General features: G+C 42.5%; 1 protein-coding gene across 4 annotated transcripts; it reads left to right on the top strand.

Moving 5' to 3' along the window:
• Positions 1-7,596: 7,596 nt before the first annotated feature.
• Positions 7,597-14,315, top strand: senp5 (SUMO specific peptidase 5). 4 transcript variants are annotated; one of them, XM_014123617.2, is made up of 11 exons: positions 7,597-7,697; positions 9,273-9,377; positions 9,680-10,870; positions 10,980-11,085; positions 11,178-11,325; positions 11,501-11,548; positions 11,680-11,757; positions 11,937-12,074; positions 12,469-12,552; positions 12,649-12,699; positions 13,161-14,315. In XM_014123617.2, the coding sequence occupies exons 3-11, from the start codon at positions 9,829-9,831 to the stop codon at positions 13,269-13,271; spliced, it is 1,806 nt and encodes a 601-aa protein (XP_013979092.1). In that variant the 5' UTR covers positions 7,597-7,697; positions 9,273-9,377; positions 9,680-9,828; the 3' UTR covers positions 13,272-14,315. The 4 variants fall into 4 exon arrangements, with proteins under 4 accessions (XP_013979092.1, XP_045543876.1, XP_013979091.1 ...); XM_045687920.1 differs by lacking the exon at positions 7,597-7,697 and adding an exon at positions 7,769-7,787; XM_014123616.2 differs by lacking the exon at positions 7,597-7,697 and adding an exon at positions 8,533-8,662.
• The last annotated feature ends 947 nt before the right edge of the window (positions 14,316-15,262 follow it).

Raw genomic sequence — 15,262 nt, 5'->3', positions numbered from 1 at the left:
GCTGCCTTTGATACTGTGAACCATCAGATCCTCCTCTCCACCCTCTCCGAGTTGGGCATCTCCGGCGCGGCCCACGCTTGGATTGCGTCCTACCTGACTGGTCGCTCCTACCAGGTGGCGTGGCGAGAATCTGTCTCCGCACCATGCGCTCTCACCACTGGTGTCCCCCAGGGCTCTGTTCTAGGCCCTCTCCTATTCTCGCTATACACCAAGTCACTTGGCTCTGTCATATTCTCACATGGTCTCTCCTATCATTGCTATGCAGACGACACACAATTAATCTTCTCCTTTCCCCCTTCTGATAACCAGGCGGTGAATCGCATCTCTGCATGTCTGTCAGACATATCAGTGTGGATGACGGATCACCAGCTCAAGCTGAACCTCGGCAAGACGGAGCTGCTCTTCCTCCCGGGGAAGGACTGCCCGTTCCATGATCTCGCCATCACGGTTGACAACTCCCTTGTGTCCTCCTCCCAGAGTGCTAAGAACCTTGGCGTGATCCTGGACAACACCCTGTCGTTCTCCACTAACATCAAGGCGGTGACCCGATCCTGTAGGTTCATGCTCTACAACATTCGCAGAGTACGACCCTGCCTCACACAGGAAGCGGCGCAGGTCCTAATCCAGGCACTTGTCATCTCCCGTCTGGATTACTGCAATTCGCTGTTGGCTGGGCTCCCTGCCTGTGCCATTAAACCCCTACAACTCATCCAGAACGCCGCAGCCCGTCTGGTGTTCAACCTTCCCAAGTTCTCTCACGTCACCCCGCTCCTCCGCTCTCTCCACTGGCTTCCAGTTGAAGCTCGCATCCGCTACAAGACCATGGTGATTGCCTACGGAGCTGTGAAGGGAACGGCACCTCCATACCTTCAGGCTCTGATCAGGCCCTACACCCAAACAAGGGCACTGCGTTGATCCACCACTGGCCTGCTGGCCCCCCTACCTCTGAGGAAGCACAGTTCCCGCTCAGCCCAGTCAAAACTGTTCGCTGCTCTGGCACCCCAATGGTGGAACAAGCTCCCTCACGACGTCAGGACAGCGGAGTCAATCACCACCTTCCGGAGACACCTGAAACCCCACCTCTTTAAGGAATACCTAGGATAGGATAAAGTAATCCTTCTAACCCCCCCCCCCTTAAAAGATTTAGATGCACTATTGTAAAGTGGTTGCTCCACTGGATATCATAAGGTGAATGCACCATTTTGTAAGTCGCTCTGGATAAGAGCGTCTGCTAAATGACTTAAATGTAAATGTAAATGTAAACTAATTCTCGGAGTGAAATTTCTGATTTAGTGAGGTAAAGCAAAATGTAAATCAGCATATAGCGAGACCAGATGTTCATGCCCACCTATACGAACACCATGGATGGATGAGATGAGATCTAAAAGCTTCTGCCAGTGGCTCTATAGCCCCCCCCAAAAAAAGGAGCGGACTAGCGGGACAACCCTGTCTTGTGCTACGTGATAGGGAGAACTGTGAGGAAACATTTCCATCAGTCAGGATCTGAGCTACTGGACATTTATACAGTAATCTAATCAGACCTAAATACTTAGGTCCAATATTCATCGTCTGTAAAACTTCAAAACAGGTAGTTCCATTCAATCCATTCAGTCAATCTTTTTCCTCATCTAATGAGGCCTCCGCTACAGGTTCTTGGTCATTCTCTACATAATATTAAATCATCTTCTGATATTATCAGGAGATAAGCGGTTTCTTACAAAGCCTGTTTGGTTCATATCAACCAAAGTCAGGAAGAACCTTATCTAGTTTATGAGCTATGAGTTTTAGAAGAATCTTATATGAAATGTTCAATAAAGATATTGGTCTATACGACCCACAAAGCAGAGGGTCTTTCCCAGGTTTTAACAAAACTGTGATCAGTGCCTGTTCAAGTGTGTCTGGGAGCTTTTCTGTCTCTATGGCAAAATTAAACATACTGCAAAGAGGCTCAATTCGTTTGGGTAAAAAGGGTTGATAGAATTCAATAGGGAATCCGTCTAATCCTGGTGATTTTCCCCCAGCAGTGTTGAAAATGGATTCCCTAATTTCCTCGGATGTAATCTCTTTCTCCAAGTGCTCTCTATCCTCATTAGTTAAAGTTTGTAAATTGAGTTTGTTCAAAAACTCATGCATTAAGGCAGGGGCATCCCCTTCAGACTTGTACAATGTTTCATAAAACTCCCTAAAGACTAGATTAATTTCCTCAGGACTGTGAACAACTGTGTCGTTGGGCAGTTTAATAAAGCTAATAACTCTACTAGCATCCTCTCTTCTCATTTGCCAAGCAAGCAACTTTCCTGCTTTATCTCCATGTTCGTAGTAGTTTTGCTTTGTTCTCCTAAGAGCGTTTTCCGCTTTGTGGGTCGTCAGGGTGTTATAGTCCAATCGCTTTGAGTCTAATTTTTGTAGAGTCGAGTCGTCAAATGTTACACTATGTTCATTTTTCCAGATCTCTTATTTCTTTCTCCAACAAACCTACTTGAACCTTATACATCTTACCATCACCTGAACTAAAGGATATTATTATTTGTCCCCTCAGATTTGCAAGGGGAACTTCCCATAAAATTAGGGGGGACAGAGTTGTTATTGGTGCTAAACAAAAATATGTCGATATGAGTGTTCAGAAATGTTACAAATGTGGGATTATTTAGTAAGTATGTACCAAACCTCCACCTTCTTGAGGGTGGTTGTCCTCTACTGACTGGTAATGAAGCCACCAGGGTAGAATGATCTGATATACATCTTGGTAAGTACTTACACCAAGTAGTTAAACTTCCCTTGGCTGCAGGAATAAAAAAAATAAGTCAATTCTAGAGTAACTGTTATGGACAGGGGAGTAAAAGGAGTATTCTTTAACCTTTTGGTTGTGAAATCTATAAGTCTACAAAGTCCAAAATCTTTCATTTCTGCTTTTAACATTTGTGTGAGGTTGATACTATTAGAGGAAGATCTATCACTGGAAGGGTCCAGTATCAAGTTAAAATCCCCTGACATTATTATCTCTGATGATGGCACGTTAAACTTCAAAAAGATGTCTTGGTAAAAATGTAGGATCATCATATTTAGGCCCATACACATTCACAATGGTAATGGGCTCAGTGTTAATGAAACCTTGAATGATCCCAAACCTACCCCTTGGTCTTTAATCTGAGATTGTATCTGAAAAGGGGCAATGCTTATTAATGAGTATGGTCACCCCTCTTGCCCGAGAGGTGAAAAATGAATAGTACAGTTGACCCACCCACTCTCTCTTCAGTTTATCATGCTCAGAGTCAGTCAGGTGTGTCTCCTGTCTGACGAGCTTTATCAACCTTATGCTGCTTTAGATCATTCAGAATGGGTTTGCGTTTGACTGGGCATTTAGTAGCCCCTAATGTTAAGTGTCATAAATGTATAGTTATTAGGTGCCGACATCCTAAAAGAAAATAAGAAATAGGGAAAAAGATAGAAACAAAATTGCGTTGAGTGTATACAACTTGTACAAAATGAAATTATGAAAAGTATAAAATAGTAAACATCTTGAGAGCTAATACCCTGACTGTAACACAAACCCACCCAACCCCCCTCCCCAAATGAGGGAGTTAAAAAAAATATTTTAAAAACATATCCTTAGACACTAGTCTTTAAGCTAGATGTACCTGCTATGCATAGCGTCGACCGAATTAGGTTCATTCTAAATCACAGTGAGGGAAAAAAGTATTTGATCCCCTGCTGATTTTGTACATTTGCCCACTGACAAAGAAATTATCAGTCTATAATTTTAATGGTAGGTTTATTTGAACAGTGAGAGACAGAATAACAACAACAAAAATCCAGAAAAACGCATGTCAAAAATGTTATTAAATTATTTGCAAATTGGGCAACTACTCTTCTCAAATCACCGTAGTACACTGCTCTCATCCCCCAATGGGAACCATTGAAGAGGCACCTTCAGGAGCGAATGGAAAGTAGAATAAACTCTGTAGTTCTGTTCTGGACTACACAACAGATCAACGGATACCGGACGACGGCAGAGGAGGACAACAGTATAAGAGATGGATGGTGACGCCTTGTGGACAATTAGAGCATTACAAGCGTGCCGCAGAAAGGCCCAACCAAACCCCTTTCCAAAAAGGCTTGATTCCGACATAGATACACGGTTAACCAAGGCATTTACACATAAATATATTCATGATTTCTTACTCCAAACGGGCGGCGGTTCGTGTGCAAAGTATATGATTACTGTGAGAGCAGTTTCTAAATGTACCAAAGTATTACGTCTCTGTCCCTCTCGCCCTCTCCATGTCTGTGGTAACAAGCCGCCATATTGTGTCAGTCCGCTAGGGACCTGTTTCTAATGTATAAAGTGTGTATGTTTATCTTGTTATCATTTAGTTAGCTAGTAAATAAATAATTAAACCAATTTCTGTAGTACTGAATCATAAGTAAAGCTGGGGTTTTTGCAGATGCAGGAGGTTACGACTGTTCAGAAGGATGATATGATATGAGGATAGGATTAATACATTGACTGTTTTATGGATGTGATAGGTAAAGACCTTTTGAGTTTAATTCGGTAGATGGTAACTCTTTAAACAACCGCTCTCGTGGTGCCCCAAATCCTAATGAGTAGTTTTGTTACATGACTAATTTAAATTGGGTAACAATTAAACACAGTTAGTTGATTAGATAAATAACAGTCATCAGATTAATTAAAGTCACGACACAGCCTAGGACCACCACATCGAGCTTTTCACCTGCGGGATCGTCTGAGACCAGCCACCCGGACAGCTGATGAAATTGATGAGTATTGCTGTAATAAAGCCCTTTTGTGGGGAAAAAACTATTCTGATTGGTTGGTTGGCCTATGCCCTCCCAGGCCCACCCATGGCTGTGTCCCTGCCCAGTCATGTAAAATCCATAGATGTGGGCCTAATGAATATATTTCAAATGACTGTTTTCCTTATATGAACTGTAATTCTGTAAAATTGTTGAAATTGTTGCATGAGTGCCAAGTGTAGGACAAAAAGGCTTCTCATCAGTTTGTCTTTTTACATAAGACTCCTGAACAGGTAATCAAATGGCTACCCGGACTATTTGCATTGTGTGCCCCCAACCCCTCTTTTACGCTGCTGCTACTCTCTGTTTATCAAATATGCATAGTCACTTTAACTATACATTCATGTACATTCTACCTCAATTAGCCCGACTAACAGGTGTCCTTGCACATTGGCTACCCGGACTCTCTGCATTGTGTCTCGCCACCCACCAACCCCTCTTTTACGCTACTGCTACTCTCTGTTTATCATATATACATAGTCACTTTAACCATACCTACTTGTACATACTACCTCAAATCAGCCCGACAAACCGGTGCCTGTATATTTAAATAAATAAATAAAATAAATATATATATATATATATTTATTTTATTTATTTAAATATACAGGCATATGCTAGACATTCAATTGCACATTTCTCAAGGTAGGAATATCGCAAGTATATGATCAATGGCTCATTCAAGAGAAGACATCCTCCCGAGTTATGACAGCGACCAGTATCGAAATCTGACATTTATGATATACGTTTTTGGCGATCTAAAAGTAGTAATCCTATAAACTTCCAGTGCGAGTTCATTATATATATATATATCACCTTTATTTAACCAGGTAGGCCAGTTGAGAACAAGTTCTCATTTACAACTGCGACCTGGCCAAGATAAAGCAAAGCAGTGCGACACAAACAACAACACAGAGTTACACATGGAATAAACAAACATACAGTCATATAGCCTCACTACTGTTATAGCCTCACTACTGTTACTCACTACTGTTATAGCCTCACTACTGTTATTTTTCACTGTTGTTTTTATTTCTTTACTTATCTATTGTTCACCTAATACCTTTTTTTTTACTTAAAAATTGCACTGCTGGTTAGAGCCTGTAAGTAAGCATTTCACTGTAAGGTCTACTACACCTGTTGTATTCGGCGCACGTGACAAATAAACTTTGATTTGATGTTGCGTTGATATTTTTGTTCAGTATATTTTCATATGTGAGCATAGCATCTCTATCCATTGAATACAGGCGGTTGACGTCAACAACCCTCATCGAATATTCAAAAAAGGATTACAATAAAGAAATGTATCCACCAATCCAAAGAAAGGATAGGCGAGCTAGACAGCCCGCCGTGCCGCTTTGTGGACAACGACTCCCATTGTTAGGGTGAAGAGACATGTTTCTTGTCAGTATATCCATAATCTTTAGGGTAGCCTATCCATTTGGCGTGTACTGTAGCAACCGAAAGAACGTGTATGTGTCATTTAGCTTGCTTCATCAGATATTAGGCTTTTGGAAAGAGTTTAACATCGGCAAGTCCTTGTCCTGGTGAAGTTACCCATACCTGGTGAGAACTCGAGACCTGCCTCACACACACACGTGACCCTCCTCCCTCAAGCGTCTTAGCCGATCGTGCCACCTCAAAAACTAGCTAGAGGCCAAGCAAGTGGGACATTTAAAGGAAAAATCCACTGAAAACCACTAATTCCTTTACTTTACAGTGTTAACACTAATATGTGAGAACAATATTTTTTGTGAACAAATGTTTCATTTTTTGCCTTATAATAAACTCAAGTCACTATAAAATCCACAATGCAATGCTCTCTCTATGGGCTTCCTTGCTAGCTAGCAAACTTGGCTACACACAATAATACCAAAGACAATATCAGCATGTAACATAGCTGTTACCAGTAAAATTGCCTGAACAAACTGCACTATCAATTTAGGAGTCTATAATCTCACCATGTTCAACCTGCAGACCCATGTGCCTCACAGAGTGGAGTCTAACATTCACAACATTTGCACAAATTTTGTCAACAAGAAGTAAAACATTACAAATATTCGCTCAGATGTGAGATTGCTAACTTGCTATTTGTAGCATTGTATAGCTTTGGAATCGTGACATTACGTACTTTCGAGTAAAATAGGCATGTTTCTCGACATATACACTAACTTTGAGAAGACATTATGTGACGATAAGCTTAGCAACCGTGTGACGCAGCATGACAATGGGTGAGTTCGTAAATTGTGTGCTCTGGGCGTTCAGAGCGTTGTCAGATTGTCCATTCGTAAATTCAGAGTGTTTCGCTCTCGGAGCGTTCAGACAGCACACTGGACGCTCTGGTGGAGTAGGTTTGATACGAGCTTTCTGACCTCACAACAGGAGTCAAGCACCCAAGCTAAATGGCAAAAGGTAGCTAACTTGCTAGCAACTTCCAGACATAAATGAGAGAACATCACTCTGACCATTTTTCTTGCCCTAGCAGAGCTGGTTAGACTGTTTTCATGTTATCTAGAGCATTGGTGACTGTAACTGTGCTGCTGGCAACAATTTAATAACTTTTTTTTTGCCAACATTTACTGACACCAGTCATATTCAACGGGTGTTACTCGTTCATAAATTCATCAGTTATTCTCCACTCTGGCGCACTCAAACGAGAGTGCTCTGAAATCAGAATAGCCAGAGTGAATGTATGAATGCACCCAATGTGAATGCGATTGGTCAACAGTCTGTTGGGTGGGGCGTTATCAGTTCCTTCATTCATTGGATTCCTATCTCCTTTCTATAATATCTCTGGCAACGGCACCATGCAATGCACCCTGGACTAAAGAGGCAGACAAACAGGAAAAATGTGCTAGACATTCAATTACACATTTCTCAAGGTAGGAATATCGCAAGTATATGATCAATGGCTCATTCAAGAGAAGGCATCCTCCCGAGTTATGACAGCGACCAGTATCGACATCTGACATGTATGATATACGTTTTTGGCGATCTAAAAGTAGTAATCCTATAAACTTCCAGTGTAGTGAGTGCGAGTTCATCACGATGCTACGTCATACATGACCGATTTCTGCCTGCTTGAACGCCAATAACTCAATATACTCATGAAAACATGAAATGACCTAGGAAGTCGATAGACCATCACTCAGAGATGGACAAAAACAATTTAACCTTCAAAATGGGTGAACCTTTCCGTTATAGTTTTAGGGCGGCAGGTAGCCTAGTGGTTAGAGCTTTGAACCAGTAACCGAAAGGTTGCAAGATCAAATCCCTGAGCTGACAAGGTAAACATCTGTCATTAAGTGCCCCTGAACAAGGCACTTAACCCACTGTTCCTAGGCTGTCATTGAAAATAAGAATTTGTTCTTAACTGACTTGCCTAGTTAAATTAAATGTTAAATAAGGCTGAGAAGTAACACACATCCCCACAGTTACTTTTTGTACAACTCTAATGATAGAACTAAATGTGCGCATTTGTCATTAATAGAATAATCGGAAATGTGTAGTTCTGACTATGCTTTTCAAGAGGTGATGATGATATTACAACCAAATTGTTAATATTTATTTAACAATCCCTGAAAACGGCAAGAAGGTGTTAATGGGTTTTAGCAGAGCTGGGGGTCTTCTTACACGCCAGCAGGAAAATCGAACAGTCTGCACTTTGTGACGTTTTATTGATAACGACGACCACGACTTTGTGGCTGTGGTAGCTAGTGAAAACCCGTTTGCGCTGAAATGTGACGCAATCAGTAAGCGACGGCAAACTAATGAGATGGATTGTTTGATCACAGAAGTGAGAGTTGTTTGTTATCGCTGAAGCTTGTTTGACGATTGCAGAAATGTGGTAATGTATGTGCTTTTTAGTTGTGTTTATGAGTTATCGATACTGTAAGAACGAGTTAAAGCGGTGTGTCTGTGCAGATCGCATTTTCAGCCATGGAAACCATTTGTGTTACTAGCTAGCTATAGTCAGCTTGCTATGCTAGCTAGCTTGTTCGATACTCCAACGTTGTCGTGACTCTTCTGTGTTTAGATACACTACAGCGTTACAACAGTAGAGGAATAGTTATCCAATCATCGATTGCAAGACACAAAAGCAGCTCAAGTTATTGTAAACATGGCTGAGCATACTATTAGCTAGCTAACGACCTCACAGATAAGTTCAGATGCCCAAAAAGTGACAAGTTGCTCAGAATGGTTTATTTGCTGCAGACATCACCATTATTAGATAATCCTTTACGTTATTTTAGTAAAGGATTAGCAATATGTGTAATATTGTAATGTGCATTAATTAAACTGTTGACATCTGACAACACAGCAGGTCACAGCAGGTCACACCAGTTTCTTCTAATATGCCTAGCTATCTATCGACAGTACTGTTTTCATCAAATAAACTTAGTACATTAATTTCACACATTTAAGCTATCCTAACAGCTCTCTTTCCTTCAATATAGCTTCTTCCTTGGCTTGTAAGGTGTAACCCCTGAGAAGGATCTCCATTCTCCACCCTCTGAGACTTCAGTCTGAAACTGTCAACTACCTGGCCAGCCAGGGTGCAGGTTAGCTGGGCGATATGGGAAAAAATATTGCAATAAATTGCCTGAATTGGTGCAATATCGATAAATAGAATGATATTTTTATAACATTGTGCACCACAGTTTGTTTATTCTACTACTACTAGTTTGATGGTTGTAGCCATCAATTGTTCCACTAACAATCAGTCATATTTGCACATTTATTTCACTTCAAACTTAACATTTCTCATGTGCAGGCTACTTATCTTAATGAACGATGTCAGCAAAATGCCTGCGGTAAGTGATCAGGATGGTCGGTGTCGATAATTTTCGGTTTATCATCCCAGCTCTAGTCCAGGGTCCTTATCCACCCACAACTCAGGCAGAGAGTCCATCTACTGGAGAGCTCCCTGGTTCAGTGCCCCTGAGGGCTGGGACCAGCACTCTGGGCCAGAAGCAGCTGTGAAGGGATGGGGTAGTAGCTGAGGACAGAGCCATGGTTCATAACGTCTCAGTCCCCCAAACACCACCGCCGGCACTGGTGGGCACCAATGGCCGCTCCTCTGGTAGGAAGAGGACACCCAAGGCATGTGACTGCTGTGGGCCAAACTCTAAGCACCACAATGGGAAGGACCCACATGGGAAGACTCCGGGTGGCAAGCCCAGACAACGCAGGGCCCAGCCGGGGAAGGGCAGGGGCCAGGCACTGGGGGAGACCCCCAAGAGGATGGGTGGTCACCACTCTTCTGAGAAGACCCTGATGACAGAGGAGCAGGTAACAGCCATCCAAGAGGAGCTGGAGAAAGACTCAGTTGTGGAGGAGGTAACCAACTCCTTGGCTCCACCTGTAACCAACTCTGTCGGTCAACCTGTAATGAATGTTGTGGCTCAACTTGTAACCAACTCTGTCGGTCAACCTCAACCTTTAACAGACTATATGGGTCAACCCTTAATGAACTCTATGGGTCAGAAGTTAACGTACACTGTGGTTAAACTGGTGACCAAGTCTGTGGTTCAACCGGTAACAACTGCTATGGTTCAACCGGTAACATACTCTGTGGATCAACCTATAATGAAGGCTGTGGTTGAGCATGTTCCTGATTCAGAGATGGAGCAGGAGAATGGTTGTGAAGGGGCTGTGTGCGAGGGGGAGCAGGCCCCTGGTCTGGAGATGGAGCAGGAGAATGGTTGTGGTTTAGACAAACAGCCGGTAACTGACTCTAACACGGAGGTCATGAAGCAGCCCCGGACTGGTGACGCAGCTGTCTCCCTTTCCAACGGTACATCTGCTGTGCTCAACGAGGAACCAACAGACTGTAGCGCCCCTATGGAGGTGGAACCATCAGCCACAGCCTGTGTTTCCCCAGGCATTATGTTATGCAGCACCCTCCACCCCTTCGCTCTGTGGGACCACAGAGATTACTGTGAGGTGGGAGTGTGGGCTCCAAGCCATGAGCCAGAAGAGGACTGTGTCTCAGACACAGCACAGCAACCCAACTCTGAAGACATCCATGAAGTAATCATAGACCTTATCCATGGTACTAGACTTTTATTGTAACTATGATTTTTCAAATCGTATACATTTTAAGTTCATATTACTTTCCTTATTTAAGGTGTTATTATTGATTCCTGTCCTGTCTCTCTCAGAGTTCCTGGCGTTCTTCTATGTGAAGTACGGGAGCTTTATCCCCCTCAGTGAGACTGACGTTCTGGAGCATCTGAAGAACAAGTGTAGCACTGTCCTCCATGACAAGTAGGAATCATTTGAGATACAAACCAACTTCAATTTCATTGTTCATTTCCATTGTTATGCTGATAGCATCTCTGTTCATTTCTCTGTACTAGGAAGCTAAACATCCACTCAGAAATGATGAAGTACAAAGCGGCTCTCGTCTCCACCCCTATGAAGTGCTTCAAAGTGGACTACAACAAGCACACTCTGACCCTGGAGGACCTGTCCACACTGGATGACCAAAACTGGGTCAACGACCAGGTAGCGCTGGTCGATAGGAAACCGTGTGCTTGCTGCTTATAAACTTATTTGCCTACGTATTATCTAACCTGAAATTCAAACGTTGCCGTGTGTGTGTGTGTGTGTGTGTGTGTGTGTGTGTGTGTGTGTGTGTGTGTGTGTGTGTGTGTGTGTGTGTGTGTGTGTGTGTGTCTAGGTGATAAACATGTATGGAGAATTGATCATGGAGGCTACACAGAACAAGGTGCATTCATTTTGGATCCTTGATCAGAATGTTCAACAGAGGGTTAATTGTAAAAGGGAGTTGATTGGATGGTGGTGGTCTTCTGCTCGGTTACCAAGGTTACTGAATGTTCTCCTATTTTTCTCCTGCAGGTTCATTTCTTCAACAGCTTTTTCCACAGGCAGCTGGTGGCCAAAGGCTACGAAGGGGTTAAGAGATGGACCAAAAAGGTAAGCTGGTGGTAGGTCATGGAAGATGCAGCCAATTTCTCACTAGTTTGTTAAGGTATGACCTGCAGGACCAGAAGTGTAAAGACTCACTGTTTATCTGAGACTGTCAGTCTCACAGAACTAGCTAAATTAGAATATGTCAGCGATTGTGGTTAATCTGGTGTCTCTCTGTCTCTCAGGTGGATCTGTTTTCCAAGAGGCTGTTGTTGATTCCTATCCACCTGGAGATCCACTGGTCCCTGATCACAGTGGACATAGCCAGCCACCACATCCACTATTATGACTCCCAGGGCATCGTCTTCAAATACACCATGGAGGTACGCTCACTCACACTTTAGAGTCCTCTGCCTCTATCAAACTCAGTTGCTTCTGAATTTTATCCTAGACCTGAGGAACATTGGTTTGATGAGCATTTCTCATTTTAACATTGGTCTACGTCATCGGTGTCTGACTCATTCCAGAGTAGTGTCTGTGGGGTTTCCTTTCAATGATTAACACAGGCAACCAGGTGAGGGGACTTTTTCTTCACTAATTAGTGACCTTATTTCATCAAGTAAAAGGATGGAGTGAAAACCCGCAGACACTGGGCCCTCCGTGGAATGAGTTTGACACGTGGTCTACACTGTCCACATTGTGGGAAACCCCGAAGGAGTCAATTTGTGAACTATTTAACTAAACCCTTCTATCTTCCTCTGTTCATCTGGCCCACAGAACATTCTGAGTTACATCCTGGCTGAGGCCGAGGAGAAGAAACAAGCTGGGTATCAGAAAGGCTGGAAGATGACTATAAACAAGGTATTGTTTCAGATGGTACCATGTGACTGTTCTCTCTCTCATGCTTTCTGATTGACTGTGTGTTGACCACTGTCTCTGATTGGTTCCCACCCTCAGGGTATTCCTCAACAGAAGAACGACAGTGACTGTGGAGTCTTCATTTTGGAGGTGAGTGGGGAAATTTCCCCCTCGTACCGCAAATTACCCACAAACATACCTTGTGGAGAATCTTTCGTACTGTAAATTACCCACACACACATACCTTGTGGAGAATCTTTCGTACTGTAAATTACCCACACACACATACCTTGTGGAGAATCTTTCGTACTGTAAATTACCCACACACACATACCTTGTGGAGAATCTTTCGTACTGTAAATTACCCACACACACATACCTTGTGAGGAATCTTTCGTACTGTAAATTACCCACACACACATACCTTGTGGAGAATCTTTCGTACTGTAAATTACCCACACACACATACCTTGTGGAGAATCTTTCGTACTGTAAATTACCCACACACACATACCTTGTGGAGAATCTTTCGTACTGTAAATGACCCACACACACATACCTTGTGGAGAATCTTTCCTATTAACTCTTCCCCCGCTTTGTTTCTCTCTCAGTACTGCAAGTGCCTGGCATTAAAAGAGCCGCTGCAGTTTACACAGGATGACATGCCCAAAGTCCGCAAGAGGATTTACAAAGAGCTCTGTGACTGTAAACTGAATGACTGATCAACCGCAGTGGCACAGCCCAGAGAGTACACCTGCCTTTCCACTGGACCATGGGCTTAACGACTGTTTGACCCTTATTGTGGAAGGGACATTAATACTTTAAAACATGACGAGCCAAGAAGCTGAATGAAGTGCAGTGGAAACAGGACACTTTGTTTGACTAACGACAGAGATGGTGAAAGCAACCATCTGTCCTTCAGTGGAGGGCCAGCGGTGCATAGTTGGACTTGTTTTTATACCTTGATAATGAGAGGGACTTTTGAGTTGACGTCCACAAAGTTTCCACTGCTGACTGGCTGACCTGGAGCGAACACTGCTGGTATGTTTCAGAGGCCGGTAATGGACCTATCGGTGTTTATAACACGTATCCTAGCTTCAGTTCTTGAAATGTAAACAGGAGATTATATGGGACAGTAGGTGAAACTTGAAGGTTATTGTTTTATATCATGTAGTGTTTGCCTGACTAGTGAGGTAGAGAACAATAACTCATCGAAGGCTAGCTTTTAACTGAATATACTGTTTTAATGTTACTTAATCTCAAACCGCTTCTTAGTTCTTGAAACTCCACGTTTGGCATCACAAACTAGCAGTTTATCAGAGAGTTAGTTATGATTAACCATGATGCTCCACTGAGAATGGCTTCAAGACAACACACACCTCTTCCTGCTTCTGTTGAAAATAATAAGTGTATCTTGACATTTTAGTGTACTGAGGAAGAATTTAACGCTACTGCTGTAGAACAGTTTCTAAGCCTTTTATTGTATGAGGGCCCGGCCCGCTTTGGTTATCTTCCTCATTGGAGGATCACCAATCACTTAGGTGGTGTCAGTCACCCATCTGAGGGTGCTGGTCCACAGACAGGTTGTAGTTGAGAAAATGCTGCTGTAGAAATAGCTGAATCCCATCTATACTGTCTGTCATTAATGCACATTTGAGCCCAGTGTATACCTGGTGCTAACATGTGCCTTTTGTGCTGTTATCCACATTCTGATTGTGCCCACATTTTTAAGACAGGTGTAGACGATTAAAGTGTCTGGATATCAATCAAGTGTGAACAGATCTGGATGTTTCAAAACCATTTCAATCATCATACCAGTTAGCACCATTGATTTGTCATCAGTAATTGTCTTTAAATAAATCACTTTTTTCTACAATAGGTAGATGCGACAAACCTTGATCCAGATAATGATTGGATCAAATCACAAAACTCACATGGATGCAAGGTGTAAACAATGCTATTGTACCATTGAAGAGATCATGTTCACAGATCACTCTAATCTGGTTGATCTTCTTTGAGAAGATTAATTTGTACTTAAGTTACTATGTTAATATTGTTTGCAGGGTTATGCTGATAAACACCTAGAGGGGATTAAATTGGGATTCTCTAGATGGGTAAACTGTCCTCAAATAGGTTCCCAATGTATGCTGTCTCATCCTAAAATGGAACAGTTTCCTTCCCAAATTAATCCCTGAATACATTCAAACACTTTAGTTTGAAGTAATGTTGATGACAGAGCACAGGGTTGTAACAGGATGCCCAGCCATAGGACTGAGCGATGATTCCATTATTTAAAGAACAGGGTCAATCCCATTTCAATTCAGGAAGTACACTGACATTCCAATTCTCTTCAATTAGGATGTAATTGACAAAGAGCAGATGTTTGTCAACTCGATGGATCTGTCTGTTTGTTCATTTTAAATACTTCACCAATCTCCCATATGAGGATGTTTAATGGTCAGTGATATAAAGGAGTTTGTAAAGTTACTTGGTGTAACAAAAGGGTTTCTTTGACAGGAGCATGTGTGTGGTGATTCCCTGATACTCAGAGCTCGATTAAAATCGCAGTTTACATTTAAAGGTCATTTCCGATTGAGCCGACATATGTAACGTTGCCTTTAAAATGTCAGCCGCACTACAGATTGAATCCGATCGCAGACTATTGGCATTGCAGCTTTAAATTAAAAGGTAATGTTCCTGCAGTCACAGAGAT

This window comes from Salmo salar, chromosome ssa10 (genome assembly GCF_905237065.1).
Source record: "Salmo salar chromosome ssa10, Ssal_v3.1, whole genome shotgun sequence".
Taxonomy (NCBI): Eukaryota; Metazoa; Chordata; class Actinopteri; order Salmoniformes; family Salmonidae; genus Salmo; species Salmo salar.
Note: the sequence above shows the minus strand (reverse complement) of the source record. Positions and strands in the feature narration are given on the sequence as shown.